The sequence below is a fragment of the Podarcis vaucheri genome, assembly GCF_965113315.1.
Source record: "Podarcis vaucheri genome assembly, chromosome: 14".
Lineage (NCBI taxonomy): Eukaryota > Metazoa > Chordata > Lepidosauria > Squamata > Lacertidae > Podarcis > Podarcis vaucheri.
Genome location: NC_138752.1, coordinates 47694001 through 47715434, shown reverse-complemented (window position 1 = coordinate 47715434; position 21434 = coordinate 47694001). Strand labels below are relative to the sequence as shown.

At 45.9% G+C, this 21434-nt stretch overlaps 1 protein-coding gene and 1 long non-coding RNA gene across 3 annotated transcripts; both read right to left on the bottom strand.

Moving 5' to 3' along the window:
• Positions 1 to 10894: 10894 nt before the first annotated feature.
• On the bottom strand, positions 10895 to 12878 carry LOC309518934 (uncharacterized protein). Of its 2 annotated transcripts, none has more exons than XM_082199532.1 (2): positions 12725 to 12878; positions 10895 to 11944 (listed from the first exon to the last, which is right to left on the bottom strand). In XM_082199532.1, the coding sequence occupies exon 2, from the start codon at positions 11932 to 11934 to the stop codon at positions 11008 to 11010; it is 927 nt and encodes a 308-aa protein (XP_082055658.1). In that variant the 5' UTR covers positions 11935 to 11944; positions 12725 to 12878; the 3' UTR covers positions 10895 to 11007. The 2 variants fall into 2 exon arrangements, with proteins under 2 accessions (XP_082055658.1, XP_082055659.1); XM_082199533.1 differs by lacking the exon at positions 12725 to 12878 and adding an exon at positions 12055 to 12173.
• Positions 12879 to 16842: 3964 nt separating this feature from the next.
• Positions 16843 to 19179, bottom strand: LOC309518632. The gene is made up of 2 exons (XR_014213573.1): positions 18310 to 19179; positions 16843 to 17351 (listed from the first exon to the last, which is right to left on the bottom strand). It is a non-coding gene; the product is annotated as an uncharacterized lncRNA (long non-coding RNA).
• Between the last annotated feature and the right edge of the window lie 2255 nt (positions 19180 to 21434).

Genomic DNA, 21434 nt, shown 5'->3' with positions numbered 1-21434 from the left:
GTTCTTTCTCCCTCCACATCCCAAATATTGCAGATCCTACCATTTATTAATTTCTGTGGTTTAGGGCAAGCATCCCCAAACTCGGCCCACCAGGTGTTTTGGGACTGCAACTCCCATCATCCCTAGCTAACAGGACCAGTGGTCAGGGATGATGGGAATTGTAGTCCCAAAACATCTGGAGGGCCGAGTTTGGGGATGCCTGCTTTAGGAGGTCCCCACCTGCCAAAAAATCTACAACAATATTATACTCTCAAGTCTTGCTTTCAACCTTCTTTCTGGTGGATTGGAATGGGGTGGGGGAAGGAAATAAAGGACATTTTCAGGGGACAGTGGGCCCCTTTCACCACCCAAAATGGGGCATGATAGTCATGACAAGGAAAGAAAGAAAGAAAGAAAGAAAGAAAGAAAGAAAGAGAGAGAGAGAGAGAGAGAGAGAGAGAAAGGTTTGGCTCAGTACAGTCACAATTAGTGGTGTCTTCCATCATCCTTAACAGAAATCTTAATGGGGAAAAATGGCTGGTGCAACATGCTTGGAAGGAACCGTTGTGTTTTTAATTACCTTGCTGTATCCCAAATGGGCAGCAGCAACTTCAAATGGCTTTCTAATTTGGCTGGGAACAGAGAAAGCCGTTAAGGTTCCTTCAAAAATAGAAGAAGAAAACTGGACAGTAAAAATTAGGTCTGTGCAAAGCCTCCCCATATTTATCAATTGCTCCAGTCCGAGGCTGCTGGATCAGGCAGACCCTCTCTGTCCCACCCCAGGGACCACCCACCCCATCTCCTCTCCACCCCTGGTCAATGATGGCTTTTTAAGTTCTAATTAAGCATACAGCTGGGCGGGGAGTGAGAAAGAGCAGGCAATGTGTCTCCTTCACATCCACCAGCACTGAGAAGAAGAAGAAGAGAAGAAGATTCTCCTTTCCCTTCCTCCCCCACAGCAAACACTCTGTGAGGTGAGTGGGGCTGAGAGACTTCAAAGAAGTGTGACTGGCCCAAGGTCACCCAGCAGCTGCATGTGGAGGAGCGGAGATGCAAACCCGGTTCACCAGATTAAGAGTCTACAGCTCTTAACCACTACACCACACTGGCTCTTCAGCAGGGTTCAACTTCAGCATGTTTACATTACATCAGGTGAAGCACGAGACGCTTTCTGGGTCACCTGACCTAGCTCAGTCAACAGAACACGAGACTCTTAATCTCAGGGTTGCTGGTTCCAACCTCAGGTTGGGCAAAACGATTCTTGCATCGCAGGGGGTTGGACTAACAGGGGTTCCCATACTTGGGTCTCCAGCCATTTTTGGACTACAGTTCCCACCCTTCCTAGCTAGCAGGTCCAGTTGTCAGGGGTGATGGGAACTGTAGTCCAAAGACAGCTAGACACCCAAGTTTGGGGAACTCTGGACTAGATGATCCTTATGGTTGCTTCCAACCCTACAGTTGTATAATCTCAAGACTGCGGAGTTAGAAAAGTCAATCTTGGGGATGGCAGGCTCACTGTGCATGCAGTACCTCATCCGGCCCTTAGGGGCACTCAAGGGCAGTAGACCCCTTGGCTTGATACAGCCATAGCCCAGGGAGAGCAAGATTTGCTGTGTGGTTCCTATCTCCCCTCTGCTTCTCAAACCCCATTGTGTCTTACATACTGGCTGGGTCTGGCTTCCTTTGCACCTGTAGGTTCACCAGATAGGGGCTGTGTCTCTGAGGAGATGCAGAGTCAATTCCCCATGTTGCTGAGTCACCGCAGCTGGTTCTTTGCTTCTCGGAAGGAGCGGGGCACCGGACCTGATTCCATACTGCAGCAGCACTGATCCTAAGCCATAAGCTGCAATGCAGCTCTGATTTGCATACACTGTATATCTGAATACTGATCAGACAGTGTTGAGGGATCACTTCTAAATAATAGACTAAGCACACAAAGGTTTTCCCAATAGCCGATATCTTTTCCCTCTTGTAATTAATCTCCACTGAAAGAATATTTTCCACCCCCTTTGCTTAGGTATGTCTTCATTAATTTGGTTCTTACGTTGCAGAAATATACGCACCTTACCCAATTCCACATCTTATTGGGGTGTGGGTGTGTGAAATATTTAGAGGTTAAGATATACAGTATTTTATTTAAGCTACTTATATACTGCTTAATTACCAAAGTTTATAAGCGGCGTCCATAAAAGTTTTAAAAGCATAACCTGGACAGCATCAATTAAGACCAACCATTAAAATAGAAAAGTTTCTTAATATGCCTGCAGAAATAGAAACTACTTCTCATGCACTTGAAGTTTAATCTGCATCAGGAGGGGTTTTTACAGAAGTGGGCCCAAGGTATTGATAGGGCCATAGGAGGAGACAGAGAACCTCTTTGACCCAGCAGAAGAGATCTTTTTCTCCCCCATCCTGGCAGGCCAAGTTCCACAGATGGATGGACCACTCACCTGTAGAGCATATTACAACATATTGATGTTAAGTGATTGACAGAGGGCTTGCCCCGCCCACTCAGCACCATTGGCACAAGGGAGTGGGGGAGATATTGCCCAAACTGGGTTGAACTCCCCCAGCAGTTCAGTCCTGCTTTCTGCAGGGTTTGGATGTGCAAGGTAGGGACTCTAGATCTTGTTCTCTGATATCCTTATATAATTGATATTTGAGATTGTTGTCTAGTTGTTTAGTCGTGTCTGACTCTTCGTGACCCCCTGGACCAGAGCACGCCAGACACTCCTGTCTTCCACTGCCTCCCGCAGTTTGGTCAAACTCATGCTGGTAGCTTTGAGAACACTGTCCAACCACCTCGTCCTCTGTCGTCCCCTTCTCCTTGTGCCCTCCATCTTTCCCAACATCAGGGTCTTTTCCAGGGAGTCTTCTCTTCTCATGAGGTGGCCAAAGTACTGGAGCCTCAGCTTCAGGATCTGTCCTTCCAGTGAGCACTCAGGGCTGATTTCCTTCAGAATGGATAGGTTTGATCTTCTTGCAGTCCATGGGACTCTCAAGAGTCTCCTCCAGCACCATAATTCAAAAGCATAAATTCTTTGTCGATCAGTCTATTTGAGATTATAGTGAGTCAAATCCTGCAGTATTGGTTTCCCACGAGCACGCAACCCATCTTGGGCTGGTACACCATAAAATCTCCCCAATTGCACCATCAATTCCATTTGTTCATAATGTAATCCAGTAAAAGCTTTTAGATAGTCTGTTGTCATGAGGAATGGCAAATATTTTTCATACTGATGCTGACATTTCGCTCTCGCTACTCTCGCTTCAGGCTGTGAAAGCAGTTATGTCGGTTTGCACTCCTACTTCCCAAACCCTTTGTTTGCAGATATTTCTAGTAACCCATTCCCATGGCTTCAGTGTCTGTGTAGAGTACCCAAAATTTGGAAGTAGATTTGAAATTTTTTGTTGCCAAAAGTTTCATTGAGTATGTGCCCTCTGTAACGCTAGAGTTCTTAAAGACCCTGCTTATTCTGCACCAATAGCTCACTATTCTGATATATATGAAATATGAGGTCATTTGCATACAGAGCTCTGCCCTAATTAAATAAGCTGGGGTGGATTTAAAAACCCCTATAATCATAAGCAGAGAGTGACTTTGAACTCTTGCGATTTTTTGTAAGATCTGCAAAGCCCTAAATTTCTGCTCTAAAATGAACATCAGTCTCACCTCTGCTTTAAACACATTTAAAATTGCACATAATTCCCTTGGATATCTGAAACTCAGCAAACTGTTTAGATTTTGTAGACAGGCAACTGATTTTAGTTGGGTTTTTCTTCATTTGTAAAGCCCGGGATCCTGATGCCGAAAAGATTATGCCAATATAAAAATAAAATCTTACCTGCTCTGACTCTTTAAAATTAGAACCATAGGATTGTAGAGTTGGAAAGAACCACAAAGGTTCTTTAGACCAACTACCTGCAATGCAGAAATCTTTTGCCCATTGTGGGGCTTGAACCCACAACTATGGGATTAAAAATCTCATGCTCTACCAACCTCTGTTTAAATATTCCCAATGAAAGTCCATCACCTTCCACCTCAATTAATAAACCATCAATGGATTTTTCCCCATCTGGCAAAAACTACTACAGTGGTACCTTGGGTTAAGAACTTAATTCGTTCTGGATGTCCGTTCTTAACCTGAAACTGTTCTTAACCTGAAGCACCACTTTAGCTAATGGGGCCTCCCGCTGCCGCGCTGCTGGAGCACGATTTCTGTTCTTATCCTGAAGCAAAGTTCTTAACCCGAGGTACTATTTCTGGGTTAGTGGAGTCTGTAACCTGAAGCATCTGTAACCCGAGGTACCACTGTATTTTGGATTTGGTATTATAGATGAGCAAAACATTTCCTGAACAGTAAATAATGAACTGCCTTTACACAGCAACACTCTCTTCTTTGAAATCCAGCCAACTAGTTTTATTGCACAGCAAAAATAGCCATCAGAATACAGAATCACACTAAAAACTTTTTAATAAATGCATATTGCAGTCTAATGGAATTGTAAATCTTCCAGTTAAGCACAAGCAAATCCAGCTCTGCTGGGAATTTAAGTCCTTTGTTGTGCTGACACACTAGGAGTACCTCTCTGTGCTGCTTTGGCTGAGGGTGGTTTTTTTGTTTTTGTTGTTTTGCACCAAAACATTCCTCTCTTGGTTATCATATAAATCTTTGTTTGGAAGGTGTTCACGGCTGTCTAAGGGAATGGAGGCTTGCAGAGCCTGGGGCACTGAGCTATCACCTGCTACTGCCAAAGGGACACACAGCAAGATGATAGACGAGAGTGTGTGTTATGACACAGAATCGGTGCGAGGCTTGGAAAGATATCTTGCAATCCCCATTCAACGCTATGCAGAAAAATAACTCACGCTGCCTGTCATTACGATGCAAGATCCTCTGTTATTTACAGCCTAATTAAGGATTAACATCCGACGCAAGATAAATGCCGTACCAATATAATCTTGCACCTCCCGGCCCCAAAGGATTCTGAATCTGCCTGTGTAACTAAGTGTATTTTGCACAGCCCTGCTGGGCATCTGTGAGTGTCTTCCCAACAGCAAGCATGATTAGTTCCTTTGATTCCCTTTGGATACCTGCAGGGTGACTGTCTCTCTACCTGCAGGATGACATCTTGTCTTTGCATGCTTCCTATGCATCGCGCAGCCATGAAGAATACCCGCACTATCATGCTCTGTAGAAAGCAAACTCCGGTTAAAATGTATGGCTTGCTTTTGTCGGGGGAGAAGGAGGGCTGGTTCAGAGGTTTTTTAAGTACCATGGACAGGTAACACTTGGCTTTGGATGGCAATAATCAGAAGCTGTTTCCTGGTTGGGGCGGAGCCACTACACTAGTTTCCCAGGAGGTGGGCTGCTGTGGCTTACCGGGAGGGAGAAGGTGAGGGATGAGGCAATGGGGATGAAATATACTCAGAGTCGAGAGTGGATTTCATGCTCTTTATTCAGCTCATAGTGGTGAGGAGGAATGAAAGTTTCCCCAAAGTATCTGCTTTATATACATTATTTACACAATGGGCTGCACGTTATTGGCTAATTCCGGAATTCTCCTGTAGGCCAATCAGGTTGTGGATTCACTTCTATCTGGAGCAGGATTGGGTGGCTCCTGCAGTCCAATCATACTGCTGCATTGTTCTAGGACCAATCAGACTGCTGCATTCTGAATCCTATTGTTCTAGGACCAATCAGACTGCTGCATTTTGGATCCCATTCAACTCAGTACATAACAGGGGAGGTCATAGTGGTGCAAAAACACTGGCAGAACTATTCCAGAGACCCTGTTGGTGGGTTTGCACCTGGTGCCTCTCTCTCCCAGAAAGCAACAAAAGGTAATAAGATTGGTCTGCTATTCTGCCTGGCCTTCAATTTAAATTAGCCAGATCCTCTATTCCCCCCAGCTTTCCCCCCAGCATCCCTCAGGTGGATACCATTGACATTCTATGACAATGGTGTTCATGGTGAGTTCCTCTTTTTATAGGAAAATAGCACTGGGTAGAACGTACCCATTGTGACACTAGATGTCTCAGATCCTTTGTGCTAAGTCCTCCATCCACCAAGTAGCCTTGCTCTGACCATATGTTCACGTCAAGGTATGCCATTATTTATAAACTTATTTATATGCCCACAGCAAGGCAGCTCGCATATCATAAAAAGACAATGCAGTTTCACATAAAACTCGACAACTTAATGGCAGCAGTACGGAACTGTTTAAAACCTGGGCCAGTTAAAAATAAATAAAAACAGCGGTATAGATCCCAGAAGCTAAGGAAGCTATACATTCTGAAACACTGCTCTAATTTAAGCTCATAAAATGAAGGGAGGCAAGAGAGGAAGATGGGAAGGTGGATGAAAAGCCAAATTGAGAATCTTGCTCGGTGGAACAGCAGGGCAGAAGGGAAGGTGGAAGGACGTTTGGTTGGGTCTTGGTACATATATTTCAGTCAAGGGAGGAAACAAGTAGTCCGGTGAGACTGCTGGTTGAAAGAACGAAGAGCCGTCAGGTTTACTACTCCTGCCAAGCAAAGCGATTCTGAGGACAAGTTTACATGTGGTCACTATGCAGACATAGCGCTAAGTAAAGGAAGGCCCAGAGTTAACTGGAAGAAGCAGGGAAGAAGGAAGCAAAGTCTGAGGAAACGCTCTAGAGGACGTCAAGTGGCATCTCAAGAAGGAATCAGCAGGAGAAGAAGAGAGTTTCTGTCTGCCACCCCTCACTGGCTCAGGTAACATATTTACTTAGAACACTTTTCACCTGCCTTTCTCCACTTTCTGGTCTTGGGTTTGTTTCATTGCTTTACAATGTTCCTTCTATTATTTCTAATGGGAGGGGAAATATAGGTGCCACTTCCAGAGCTGTTGTACATTTCACTCTGTTTTAGGGGCATGTATTGGGAGGACGACAGAGGATGAGATGGTTGGACAGTGTTCTCGAGGCTACCAGCATGAGCTGTGGGAGGCAGTGGAAGACAGGAGTGCCTGACGTGCTCTGGTCCATGGGGTCATGAAGAGTCGGTCACAACTAAACGACTAAACAACAACAACAACAACATTGGGAGTAGGACCCTCTGGATGAAAGCATTCTTTTTTCTTTTCTTTTTAGGTCCTCAACATAGTATTTTATTTTGTTCGCATACACTATGCCCTAAACTCATATGGAATTGGTTCCAGCAGTTCTGGCTCCTTGCCATTGTTTCTCACAAAGTGGGTGTCTCTTGGAGGAGCAGGCCGGCGTTTTAGTTCAAACCAAATTCCCTTTTCCTTTCCTTCTATTTTCTTTCTTTCATTTTCTTTCACACGCTGCAAGAAGCTGTCTCTGCTCTTTGAGTGTTTAATATGCTCAATTCGCACATTAACTCTCTTGGCCAGAATCTTGCCCTTAAATCTCTTGTTCACAATAATGCCCACAGCATGCTGGACTCTCTGGATAAAAGGCCACCCCATTTTATCTTCTGCAAGGGCCACTGAGGTTTGTGTGGCAGCTGGGAGGGGCCCTAGGAGGTTGGATCTCCTGCTCCAAGGCTAGACCCACCACCCTCTCTCTCCTCCCTTTCTCCCTACCCTCAAAAGAGGAGGTTGGTACTATCCTATGGGCACTGGGAGACCCCACCCCACCTCATGGGCAACCTAAAGGAGCAAGCCAAACTCCCCGAGTCTGGTTGAGCTTTCTAGAGTGGCAAAACCACAACAGCATTCGTTGTCTTTCCATGCATGATGGCCAAGCCCAATGGTGTGGGGCAGGAAAATTGCTCCAGCAACCTGGAGCTATTGCTCTGATTGGGCCAGAACCAGCTCTGGTGCTATCATGCCGTGGTGATTGTGCTGGCTTGGGATCCAAGAGATCCCAGGCTGGTTCAGTCCCAGTCTCCCCCCTTCTGAAATCCACATTTGGTGTTTTCTTGTGGTTACCACCTGCAGGGATCCCTTTGGTGTGACACTGCTTCAGGTGGAAGGGAGATTTTCACTCCACAGGTAGCAGCTGATGAGAGGCCAATGGAGGTCTGCAGAGTTGATGGAAGGACACCTTCACTTAATCCATCACTGCTTCCTGTGGGTGAGCTCTCTAGTTTAACCCTGCTCTCTGTGAAGAGTTTTGTTTTATCTGTCCTGAATTTTCCAACATTCAGTTTCCTTGGATTTCTACGAATTTTGGCGTCATGAGAAAGGGAGAAAAGCTTTCTGCTTTCTCCATTCCAAGCAAAATTTTATAAACTTCAACCATGTCACTTCTCACTTGCTGTTTCTCTAAACCAGGGGTCAGCAAACTTTTTCAGCAGGGGGCCGGGCATAGGAATTTGTGCATTTCCCCCAAAAAAATCTATTCCGGCCCCCCACAAGGTCTGAGGGACAGTAGACTGGCCCCCTGCTGAAAAAGTTTGCTGACCCCTGGGCCCCTAAGCCAAACCAATAAAGTTGTGGCCTGTTTGAACCCACAAACCAAAATACTTTGCGTCCGTGTGCTTTATTATTCCCCTGGGAACTTTGTGGCTCAGGTGCCTTAGCACGCAACAAATACTGTACATATACACATACAACTTTGGTGATAGCGATCAATCAGGAAGAGTAGACAGATTTTTATTCAGGGAGCGGCTGGCATATGTTTTCTCTTTGGACATTTAAAACCCCCTCTCCAGATAGTACATTGCTTTAGTAGGGTTATTAAATTTGCCATGTTGGGTCAATGGGAGTCATTCGTAATCTGGTCAGATTCCTAGACACTGTTAGCAAGGATGCTGAATGCATTCTGAAGCAGTGCATGCCAAGTCTATTTTTAACAGCTATCTTGGGCTGAGCGACAGAGTTGGTGCACCTGCTGTTGGACAATCAGACCATGAGCTATGAGGTAGTCTTGGTGCAATGGTGTTGCAGTCATCAGAGGTCCACGTTGGATGTTTTCATTTGGCGGGAGTTCTTTCCATATACTGTGGACTGCTGGGAAATTTTCAGAGGCAGCTGCTGGCTGCACCATGTCACATCTTTTCCAGACAGGGTTCCCAAAGTTGGAAGGGACCCCCAGGAATTCACCCCCCCCCCGAAATGCAGGAATCACAGCTAAGTTATCCCTGGCACGTGGCCACCAGAACTCTATTTAAAACCTCCAGCGGAGTGAATTTTAAGAATGGGGGGAAATGAGAAACCCGGAGAACTGAAATGGTCAGATTTGAACAACCTGAGGTCCAGCTCCGAGGGCCTTCTGGCGGTTCCCTCACTGCGAGAGGCCAAGTTACAGGGAACCAGACAGAGGGCCTTCTCGGTAGTGGCACCCGCCCTGTGGAACGCCCTCCCACCAGATGTCAAAGCGATAAACAACTACTTGACATTCAGAAGACATCTGAAGGCAGCCCTGTTCAGGGAAGTTTTTAATATGTGACATTTTAGTGTATTTTTCATCTTTGTTGGAAGCCACCCAGAGTGGCTGGGGAAACCCAGCCAGATGGGCGGGGTACAAATAATAAATTATTATTATTATTATTATTATTATTATTATTATTATTATTATTATTACCTGGTGGGTTTGCATGGGCCTGCAGCCTAAGCATTCCTTCTTCCAAGCCCGCTTCCCTCCTCCCCTGCAACATTTTCATGAACTCTGAGCACATCCTGCTGACACTGAAATTTTAGTGCCTTGGTGGGGACGTGACCATGAACATATCACCTGGGGACTGAGAAGTTTGGCCTTGCTTCAGTTCCCAGCTCCTTTGACTGTCACCTTGACTGATTTTTTTGATTATTATTTTTTTGCACTGTACCCACAACTGAAAGCAAATAAGAGGATAAAGAGTGCCTGAATGCTGGAACTCAGCAGAAAAGAGAGCAAAGGACTCTCTCTCTCTCTCTCTCTCTCTCTCTCTCTCTCTCTCTCTGTGTGTGTGTGTGTGTGTGTGTGTACATGTGTGCCCTCCAATGTTTGCAGTTCATCCAGGCTGCATAGAACCAAATAGAATGCAAAATTAAATAGGGGGTCCTGCTTACACTGTGTATTGGAGGAAAGGGAGTTTGGGCATCTGCATGCAAACCCAGTGACTCTGCAGTCCTTAATACATAAAGCAAAGCACACCTATCGTTTGAAATTTGCACCTCTTTGAATTTTAGGACGCAGTCCTCCAGCAACAACAACAAATGCACACCGGAGAAAAACCACAAAAAGTTGCCTTACTCCAGGACAGACCGTTGATCCAGCTAGCTCAGCGCTGTCTGCACTGACTGGCAGCAGCTCTCCATGGGTTCAAGCAGGGTTTCTTTCCCCAGCCCTACCTGGAGATGCTAAGGACTGAACCTGGGTCTTTCTTCATGCAGAACAAATGCTCTTATAAATGAGCTGTGGCCTTTCCCCTGTGGCCATCCATATCCTCCAACATTCTGGGAGGGTTTTAGCAATCTTAGGGCTGCCATACATCTAGATTTTCCTGTGCATTTCCGGGATTTCAAATGCGGAATTGACGTCTGGGGGAATTTCTCTAAGGCGGTGCTTTGTCCTTTTGTCCTGGATCTTAGGCAAGGAAAAAACAAACAAGCAAACAAAAAACTCAACAACTTTTAGGGTTTCCTAAAAAGAAAAGCTGAACAATTTTGGGGGTTTCCTAAAAGCTCAACAATCCGGGGGTTTTGAAATATGGCAACCCTAAGTGCAACATTATTATTTTTTCTTTTACCCAATCAGTATTTTTTGAAGTTTCCAATGATTTTTAATGGATCTCCTGTTCATTTTACCCTTATATGTTGTCCTCTGCCTTTCTATATATTTCACAAAGATGTGAATTATAAGTTTTGTAAATAAATAATTAAATGTGCCACACCAGGTTTGCCAGGCTGCCGGTCCACATGGTTACAATCATCTGCTGGTGTGTATGGCCGGTGTGAACCCACCCACTTCCCCAGCAATGTAGGGTAGTGACATCACCTTGAAATTCCATCAAGATTTTATTAAAAGGTCTTGATGACAAAGGAGCCGCGGTGTTTGTACATCAGTGTATAGGAGTTTTTAAGGTGGTGCTAACCAGATCATTGCGTTAATTCACACCTCTTTTATTTCATCAGGTGGTTCATCATGGTCTCCATCGGCACCATTGTCGAGAACTTCCACCTCAAACTCAGGGTGTGGTTCTTCCGGAAACCCATTTACCTCTTTCCATATGGAGTACTTCATATCCCAGAGAGCTTCCACCATGTCCCAGATGACCGCTTTTTCTTCCTGGAGGTCTTGGTCATTATCCCTCAAAGCTATATACTCTTCCCAGAGGGCCATTTTGTCTTTGGATATGGCCATGTCCTCTTCCCAGAAGGTTTTGTCCTTCTTCCAAAATGCCTTGCATTCCTTCCAGAAGGCATTGTTCTTCTCTTCAATGGCTTCTATTTTCTCCTGGATGGATTTGTTCTTCTCACGCATGCCTTTGTTGGCTTCCTGGTACTCCTTGTTCTTAATCTGGAAGGCTTTGACAGCTTCTCGAAATGATTCATTCCTTTCCTCCAAGGTAACAATCTCCTCCTCTGTTGTCTTGATCCTCTGCTGGAGTGCCTCAATCTTCTCCTGAAAGGTCTTCATCTGGTCCTGAATTTCCTTCTTTTTGGTCTGGAAGGCCTTGATCTCAGCCATGAAAACCCTGCTCTCCTCTAAGAAGCTCTTGATCTCATCCATGAAGCCCTTGTTCTTCTTCTTGAAGGCATGGATCTCCTCCCACAAAGCCTTGGTTTTGTTATCTTCTCGGAAGGTCTGGATCTCCCTCCGTAGGCGTTGGCATTTCTTCCAGAATATCCTGATTTCCTCTTGAAGTGCATTTTTCTGTTCTCTCAGTTGGCGATATACGAACTGGCTCTTCAAGGTTCTGGGGACATGGTTCATATGGTGCCAGCTCTCCCGCTTTGCAGAAATGTCATTGCTGTTGCCCTCCAGATAATCTGCACATTTAAGAGTGACATCCAAATGTTTCTCCCCGTCCTCCATCTGATCACAGCTGTGTACAGAGAAATATATGAGTGAGTGGCCTAGAAGGGGAGGTTGTGTTGCCCACTGACTCAGAGGATACAAACTCGGAGGAGACTGAGTCACTGCAAGGAACCTTACCTTCCAGCTTGGAAAGTGGAAACTTGGTTGCGGAGGAGGACCCCACCACCAGCCCCAGTTCCCACTAGGCGGGGAGCGGTTGAGGTTCTCCAATCTCAGACCCTGATGAGTCTCAGGGTCCATTCGTGCAGCCATCACCCCAGGGTTTGGTTCACCTCTCCAAATGCAGGACCTTCTCAAGCCAGCCATTTCAGGAGGAAAGATCATGACAGGGGAATTCAGTGTTAGGGGCTGGTGCACAATGTATTGCAGTGTATTGCTGGACCTTCCTGTTGCCACTGTGAGAACAGGCTGTTGGGTCCCTTCCAACCCTACAACTCTAAATTCTATGAAAAATGAGATTAGAGAAATCCATGGAGGATGAAGCAATCAGTGTCTACTACTGATGGAAGCTATGTTACCTCCTTTATCAAAGGCAGCATATATCTGAATACCAGTTTCTTGAGATCAGAAGCAAGAGAGAGCTCTTTGTGCTCATGTACTGCTTTTGGGCTTCCCAGAGGCTTCTGGTTGGCAACTGTGGGAGACTTGATCCTGAACTAGATAAATCTGATGCAGCTGGGCTCCCTTGATAAAGCCTTGGTGGCTTTGAATAACAAAAGAGAGAGAAAAGAACTGTCAAGATGCCTTAAATCCCTCCAAAATAAGTAAGCCTGGGACGTCCACTAACCTGCACCTCCTCCTCCTGCTATGATGAAGACCCCTTTGTTAAGAACTTCATCGCCATGGCAGCCTGAGAATATTAACAAAACAATGCCAGAACTTCTGCAGTTCTTCTGGTTCCATCATTAGAATGCCAAGGTTGTAGCTGATGAAAATGGAACATGAAGCTTATTTTAGCTTATCTGCAGTCACACCATTGGTCAATCTAGCTCTGTATTGTATACACCTACTTTCAGGTGATCACCAGGGAGACACCATGGATTGAAGCTGGGATCTCCTGCATGCAAAGTGAAAGCTCTGCCACTGAGATGCAGGATCCTTCCACAAGGGTGGATTTTTAAGAGACCAAAGGGAACACCACAATGAATGTGGAGAAGTGGCTGCATCAGGTATCAGAGAGTCAGTGTGGTGTAGTGGTTAAGAGCGGAGGGCTCGTAATCTGGTGAATCGGGTTCGCTTCCCCGCTCCTCCACATGCAGCTGCTGGGTGACCTTGGGCTAGTCACACTTCTTTGAAGTTTCTCAGCCCCACTCACCTCACAGAGTGTTTGTTGTGGAGCAGGAAGGGAAAGGAGAATGTTAGCTGCTTTGAGACTCCCTAGGGTAGTCATAAAGTGGGATATCAAATCCAAACTCTGGTTTTTGCAGTGCTGGTGGAGTTTTTGCAGTGGGCAGAATGGGAAACCATAACAGGGTCACTAGCCATGGGTGGGCTTCAACCCTACAGCTGTGCAACAAAGAGTTTGGCACCTGCTTGCTTGGAACCATGTGTTTCCCTCAGGAACACCATGAGCCTAATTTATGAAAATGGATTCATTCTGCAGAACCAGTGGCGGATTTATGTATAAGCTAAACAAGCTATAGCTTAGGGCCCCGCTCTCTGGGGGGGGGGGGTCGCCCAAAAATTTAAAGGAAAAAAACCTGGATGTACAGTTCAAAAATATAAGATTAAAAAAAAACACCTACGCACAGCAACAGTGTTTTGTGTTGTCTGAGCTCCTATGATGTAAGTAATGGGCCTTGCCTGCTAGCCTGCCCCCTAAAAAATCACTGGTTTGCTCATTTCTATATATAGGGTGCCTATGTTTGGTAAGATTGAGGGCACAAGGAGAAGACGACGACAGAGGGTAAGATGGTTGGACAGTGTTATAGAAGCGACAAATATGCATTTGACGAAACTCTGGGAGGCGGTGGAAGACAGGAGTGCCTGGCATGCTCTGGTCGATGGGGTCACAAAGAGTGGGACACATTCTGTATGGGCTGCTTGCATGGCAGCATGTGCAAATGACTTTAGATACCTATTAGGTCCATAGATTGCCATATAGCATATATTCGACACACACAAAAAAGTGGCAATTCGTTGTTGACAAAAGACAGCTGGACATATAAAGGGCCCCATTATCTTCAGTAGCTTAGGGCCTCATCAAACCTAAATCCAGCCTTGTGCAGACCCCATTGGAAATTCCAATAACCAGAATGCCAATCTAAGTTATGTGAAAGGAACAAAGCTTAATCATTGGCTAACAATGGCCATTCTTGTGGAATTTGTCAGTAGATTTGATGCCAGGAGTGGGGGACGATTTCCCACCCAAGTACTGTTTTCTGTTGTGGAAAACTTCCTATGGGCCTCTTACCAGTGGTGGGTGGAGCCAGGGGAAGACGTGGGTGGAGCAACAATTGTGATTCTACAGTAGGATAGAGGCAGAAGTAGGCACAGCAACAAATGGGACTTCAAATCCTCCCAAGTGTCCCTATTTTCCAGGGGTGTCCCTGATTTAGAGAAGTTATCCCGGTTTCTGATTTGATCGTGGAATTTCCCGCTTTTCCTTAGGACAACCCTATTTTCCTTGGAGAAATGATGGAGGGTATGAAGTTATGCAACCCCCAAGCCAAGGAGATAACTACACAACCTTTAGAAGACATCTGAAGGCAGCCCCATATAGGGAGGTTTTTAAATGTTTGATTCTGTTTTTATATATATGTTGGAAGCTGCCCAGAGTGGCTGGGGCAACCCAGTCAAATGGGTGGGGTATAAATAATAAAATTATGATGGGATGTCTCTATTTTTATCAGAGAAAGGCTGGAGGGTATGGGACTGTAAAGTTGGCTACAATTTAGCCACACCAAAAGCCAGTGGTTTCTGCACACACACACAGAGAACATGTCTCTATCTTCCATTCAGGCAAGCAAGAGGTATTACGTAAATGTAACAATAAACTCCAGCTAGGAATTAAGCACTCAAAGAATATATGAAGCAGGGCTGGTGAAGGGTATGGTCTGTTTCAAGGCAAATCTTAAAAAATGTAGTATAAACACTGACAACTGGGAAACCCTGACTTGCGAGCGCTCCAGTTGGAGAACAGCCTTTACCAAAGGTGTCATGGGCTTTGAAGACACTCGAACTCAGGACACAAGGGAGAAACGTGCAAGGAGGAAGGCACCCTTGGCAAATCCACACCGTGATCATCTCCTGCCTGGAAACCAATGTTCCCACTGTGGACGGATGTGTGGATCCAGAATTGGCCTCCAAAGTCACTTGCGGACTCACTGTTAAAACCGTGTTCCTGGAAGACAATCTTACTCGGCTATGAGTGTTAGCCAAAGAAGAAGTGAGTCTGTGGAGAGTCCTGAGGATCACCATTTAGCCCCTGGAACTAAGTTTCTCCATGCCTGATTGATAAAAAGGTGCTGAGCGTTGACAGGAGACTCCTCTTCCTCTCTCAGAATTACAATTTCCACAGTGGTTTAGCAGTCAATACCTCTTCCTGGGGAACTCTGGGAATTGTAGCTCTGGGAAGGAAACAGGAGTCTCCAAATAACTCTTGACACCCTTTAATAAACTACACTTCCCAGGGTTCCTTGTGGGAAGCCATGGCTGTTCAAAGTGGTATGGTACTGCTTTAAATGTTCAGTGCAGATGGAGCCTGAGTATAAATAATGAGGGATAAATTACATTGTTGTGTGCATAATTCTGTGGATGAGATTTAATATACAGATAGCAATGGGTGATGGATGCTTCATGCTGTAGGAAAAAATAACAGAGGAGCCCTGCTGGAGCAAACCAAAAGCTTATCTAATCCTGCATTCTCCTTCCTCAGTGGCCAATCAGAAAACCTTCAGGGTGCACCAGCAGGTTTTATAGAGTAATAACTCTTTTCTACTTCTACCCCACCACCGCCAACCCAAGTTACAGGTATTCAGTAGCATTCTGACCCTGAATGTAAGCACTCAGTTTAGCTATCATGGCTGTCTCTTTTGTGGCTTTGACTAACCTTGTTTCAAAGCAATCTAAGCTAGAGGCCATTAAGTACCTCTTGTGCGAGTGGATTTCATAAAGTAATTCTGCATTATGTGAACAAATGCTCTGGCCTTTTGTCTGCCCAGATTCCGCCACCCCACAGCTTTGCAGAATGACTGCAAGTTCTGGAATTATAAAGAAGGGAAGGGGGAAATCTATGCTTAAAATCTCCCTTTTGTGCGGGAACATGTTAAATTTTATAAATCTCAGAACTGGCTCCCCTTACAAGCAAGGGATATTTGGCCCCTGTTAAAGTGAGCTGCTTCAAGCGGTCTATTCCGTTTTCTTTTTCTCAAATACAGCAGCATAATGGAAAATATAGAGGAGGGGAAACTCGCACAGCTCCAATTCACACACATTTCCAAATAAAGCCACCTTTTAAAGGCATCTGCATTTGGCATTGTCTCTATTGCCAAATAGGTTACTATTCTCCTGCAAAGTCCTTTCTCCACAGCCCCTCAAATAATTCAGAGTGAACAAGTTAAGTTTTTCAGAAGCTGCAATGAACAAAGCCTTATGAAGCCAGTTGGTCATGGAATATGATGAGGGCTCCTTCCACTGACTAAGCAGACAGCCACCAACAGATGGCTAATAAGAGATTTGCTATAAAGGTTCAAATTCTGTCCCCAAAATGCATTCAAATAAGCCAGATCATAGAGTGATCCTCTGCCCAGTGATTGTCCTGATTTCTGGTTCCCCTCAGAATTTACTCACAGGAGTGCAGTCCCACCACCTATGGTGACAAAACCCTCTGGAGTTGCACCCCCTCCAACAAAGGGAAGCTGTGTGGTCTTGGAGTTACAATTCAGGTAGACCAGAGTCAAAAACCACCTGTGAAAAACTTTTAATGAATTTCCACGTACATTAGCTGACACCATCTTGTTTAGATGACCAGATTTTTTTGTCCACTGCAAGGGATCAATTGAGGGCTGATCCATAGATTTATTTTGCAATGGACATGCTAATAGCTCCCACAGAACCTTTCTTCCCACTGGTCCATCTCCTTCTTCCAAAGTGCCATCTCAGCTGTCCAGCTGTCCAGCTCTTCTTTCCAAAGCTCTGGTTCCTCTTTCAAGACATTCCTGATGCTCTCAAAGAGATCTGTGACCTTCTTCCAGAGCTTCATGTTTCGCTCCCACAAAATGGTGTTTCGTCCATCTGTGCGCTTGGAGAGCTCCCTCTTCTTTTGCCAAAATGCCACCAGCTTCTCTTTCCTGAACTTGTTTTCCTTCTTGAGCTTCTCAATGGCATCACCCAGAGCCTTCTCCTTGCTCTTAAAGTCTTCAGTCTCCTTATCCATCAGGTCCATTTGGCTCCAGAGTGACCACTTGCGATTCCTCAAAGAGAGAGATTTGCATTGACATTGACATACACAATTCCCACTCCCCCAATACAGATCTAGAACTAGGTACTGAAATTTAAATAGAAAAACAAAATAAATTCATCATTTTATTTTACCTATTGAATTTATAGCCTATCCTTCTCAAGGTTCCTTATCTATGCTCAAGAAAGGAAGAAAAAAAGGTAATGGACGGTTAAGTCCAGTCAAAGCAAACTATAGGGTGCAGTACTCATCTCACTTTCAGGCCAAGGGAGTCAGCATTTGTCCACAGACAGCTTTTCGGGTCATGTGTCCAGCATGACTAAACCGCTTCTGGTGCAATGGAACACCGTGATGGAAACAAGAGTGCATGGGAATGCCGTTTACCTTCCCACCACAGTGGTACCTATTTATCTACTCGCACTGGTATGTTTTCGAACTGCTAGGCTGGCAGGAGCTGGGACCGAGCAACAGGAGCTCACCCCATCGCAGGGATTCAAACCGCCAACCTTCTGATCGGCAAGCCCAAGAGGCTCAGTGGTTTACACCACAGCGCCACCTGCACCCCCTATGTTCAAGTACAGCTGTGGTGGCTAACCTTTTTATGATTAGAAAGTCACGTAACAGCCCACTTGAATAATTTCAATCAGGCATCCCCAACCTTCGGCCCTCCAGATGTTTTGGCCCACAATTCCCATCATCCCTGACCACTGGTCCTGTTAGCTAGGGATCATGGGAGTTGTAGGCCAAAAGATCTGGAGGTCCACAGGTTGGGGATGCCTGGTTTCAATCAACAACCTCTTTGCAAAGGCAAAGAGGAATGAAGGCCTGCTACAAGCAGCCAGATCCACGACAGGTGCTGGGGGAGTGAGGTTGGCACTTCCTTGGACTTTTTTGGGGGGGATCCTCATCTCACACCCTGCACCAAACACCAGCTGCAACACTATACTCAAATGAATATAACCTGTTCACACCTGCTAGGGCCTCTTGAGTCTTCCTTGTGGCTGTGTTGACAAGTGACTCCTGGAAGCAGGGTGTTTGAAGATCACAGATCAGAGGCTCCAGGTGTCATCTATGTCAGCCCGGTGACAGGCTGTGTCATAGTAGGTCACTGGTAACTCAGCGCTGGAGCACTGTCCCCTGTTGGTCAAAAGGATAGTGCCCCAAAACCACCCAGGGACTTTGGGAGCCCAGTGTTTTTTCCGGAGCTGCCTCATCCTATGTCAGGGACTGGGCAGAAGACTGGGAGAAAACAGTAAAGACCTGATGAAGAGAGCACAGCAGAGGTTATATTTTCTTAGAATCCTCTGGAAAAATAATCTCACAAAGGACCTGTTGATGGCATTTTACCATTGTACTGTTGAGAGTGTATTAACTTATGGTCTGTGTGTGTGGTTTGGGAGCTGCACGGTCAGGAAAAAAACAATGCTGTCCAGGATTGTAAAGACTGCGGAGAGAATAATTGGGTGCACTCTTCCCACCTTGGATCAAATCTATGCTTCCAGGTGTCATAAGAAAGCTGCAGAGATAGTGCAGGATAGTACACACCCTGGAAATGATCTCTTTCAGCTTCTGCCTTCTGGAAGAAGGTACAGGGTTATAAAGACTAGGACTAGCCGGCTGAGAAACAGTTTCTATCCAAATGCGATTTTGGTTTTAAACGCAGTGTAAGGTAGTCTCTGTGGGAGTATATTGTATTCAGTTATGGGGTATCAGAGTTTTTAGGGGCTAACCAAGCTGGGATAGCTGGGATAGCAGGCTTGTTTGTTTTTGAATGTCTGATGTAGATTTTTTTCAATTTTGTTGTTCTGTATGGGACAATGACAATAAAGATTATCATATTGAATGGTGGAGATCACCTCCCCAGTCTGACTCTTCCAGAGGAGAAGAAGACAGTTTAGATTTACAACAGGGGTTTGAGGGAACTCACAGCTCAGAGGCAGATGAGGGGGAAAGTTGGGAAACAGAGAGGAGGAGGAGGAGGAGGAAGCACCGGGGGGACAACAGCTGATGGACATAGTGTTTTTAGAAAGCATTCCAGACCCTCCATCTCCCAGAACCTAGCGGGCCTTGAAAGTAGGAGAGCAAAGAGCTCAAAGGCGGAGGGCTGCAACAAAATGCAGCACCCATGGTAGAGACGTTGAGCTTGACGAATGAGGAAGTGGAAGAGACGGGGTGTGTGGGGGGGTGTGGAGATTCACTTGGGACAATGCCATTATCCAAGAGGCTGGGTTTTATAGCCTCTCTCTGTAAATACTGAGTAAAAACTGGACGGTAAGACCATTCCTTGTCTGTGTATGTTCCTGGGCAACTGGCCGTGGGAGTAGCTGGCAGCAGCCTGACACTCTATAAGCCAGTGATAGGGAACACCCAAGTTGGAGGACCAAACCTCTCTGTCTGGCTCTCAGGGCTGCCCCAAGGTCCCACACCTCACTGACTTTGCTTTCCACCCTCCTGAGTGCTTTTGCCTGACTAGGAGGCATTCTTGAATGCTGATAATGCCTCTTGTTTGCTGGATGGAAGGTAGAGAGAAGAAGAAGAGAAGAGTTTGGATTTGATATCCTGCTTTATCACTACCCTAAGGAGTCTCAAAGCGGCTAACATTCTCCTTTCCCTTCCTCCCCCACAACAAACACTCTGTGAGGTGAGTGAGGCTGAGAGACTTCAGAGAAGTGTGACTAGCCCAAGGTCACCCAGCAGCTGCATGTGGAGGAGCGGAGACGCGAACCCGGTTCACCAGATTACGAGACTACCACTCTTAACCACTACACCACACTGGCTCTCTGTGGTGGGCACATGTAGAAACTGGCCTACTATGCAAAGGGAAAAAGAACTGGCTTTTGTTGCCCTGCCCAGGTGGCCTCTAGAAGGTTGCCCAAAAGGGATTCCAACCCCTGCTCTGGAAAAGGTTCCCTACCCTTCCTTCATAATACTAGAACTTGTGGACATTCAATGTTGGAAGATTCAGGAGAGATAAAAGAAAGTACAGCTTCATTGCAGGGCAGAGATAAACTATGGAACTCTCTGCCACAGGAGGCAGCAATGGAGACCAACTTGGATGGCTTCAAAAGAGGAATGGACAAACTCATGGAGGAGAAGACTATGCATGGCTACTAGCCAGGATGACTATGCTCTGTCTCCACAGCTGGAGACAGAAATGCTCCTGAATGCCAGTTGATGGAAACTGCCAGAGGGGAGAGCGCTCTTGGGTACTGCTTACTGGCTCCCCAATAGGGCATCTGATTGGCCACAGAGAGAAAAGGATGATGGACTAGATGGGCCATTGGCCTGATCCAGCACGCTCTTCTCATGTTAGGGAACATCAGCAGTTTTTAGCTGTTTGTTGTTGTTTGGTCATTTAGTCGTGTCCGACTCTTTGTGACCCCCTGGACCAGAGCACGCCAGGCACTCCTGTCCTCCACTGCCTCCCGCAGTTTGGTCAGACTCATGCTGGTAGCTTCAAGAATACCATCCAACCATCTCATTCTCTGTCGTCCCCTTCTACTTGTGCCCTCCATCTTTCTCAGCATCAGGGTCTTTTCCAGGGAGTCTTCTCTTCTCATGAGGTGGCCAAAGTCTTGGAGCCTCAGCTTCAGGATCTGTCCTTCCAGTGAGTACTCAGGGCTGATTTCCTTCAGAATGGATAGGTTTGACCTTCTTGCAGTCCATGGGACTCTCAAGAGTCTCCTCCAGCACCAGGTTTTTAGCTAAGCATCCCAATAACTTACTGAGTTGGACAATGGGAGTGAAGGGGGCAGGGGACATAGACACAGCACTGGGCAGGGTGGAGAGGTTTAACACTCCAAATTCAACCCACTGCAATTCCCGGACTGCAATTCCTGCATTGCAGGGGGTTGGATTAGATGGCCCTTGGGTTCACGTCCAACTCTGCAATTCTTTGATTCTGTAATTCTATGTATGCAACTGCCCACCAATAGAATTATCCAGGTGTTATGTACTGAGCTGAATTCTAGAACAATAGGATCCAGAACGCAGCAGTCTGATTGGTCCGCAGGAGCCACCCAATGCAGCTGAAGGTGGAAGTGAATCAGTGACCTGATTGGCCTGCAGGAGCAGCCAATCATGCTGCTGGAGGAAG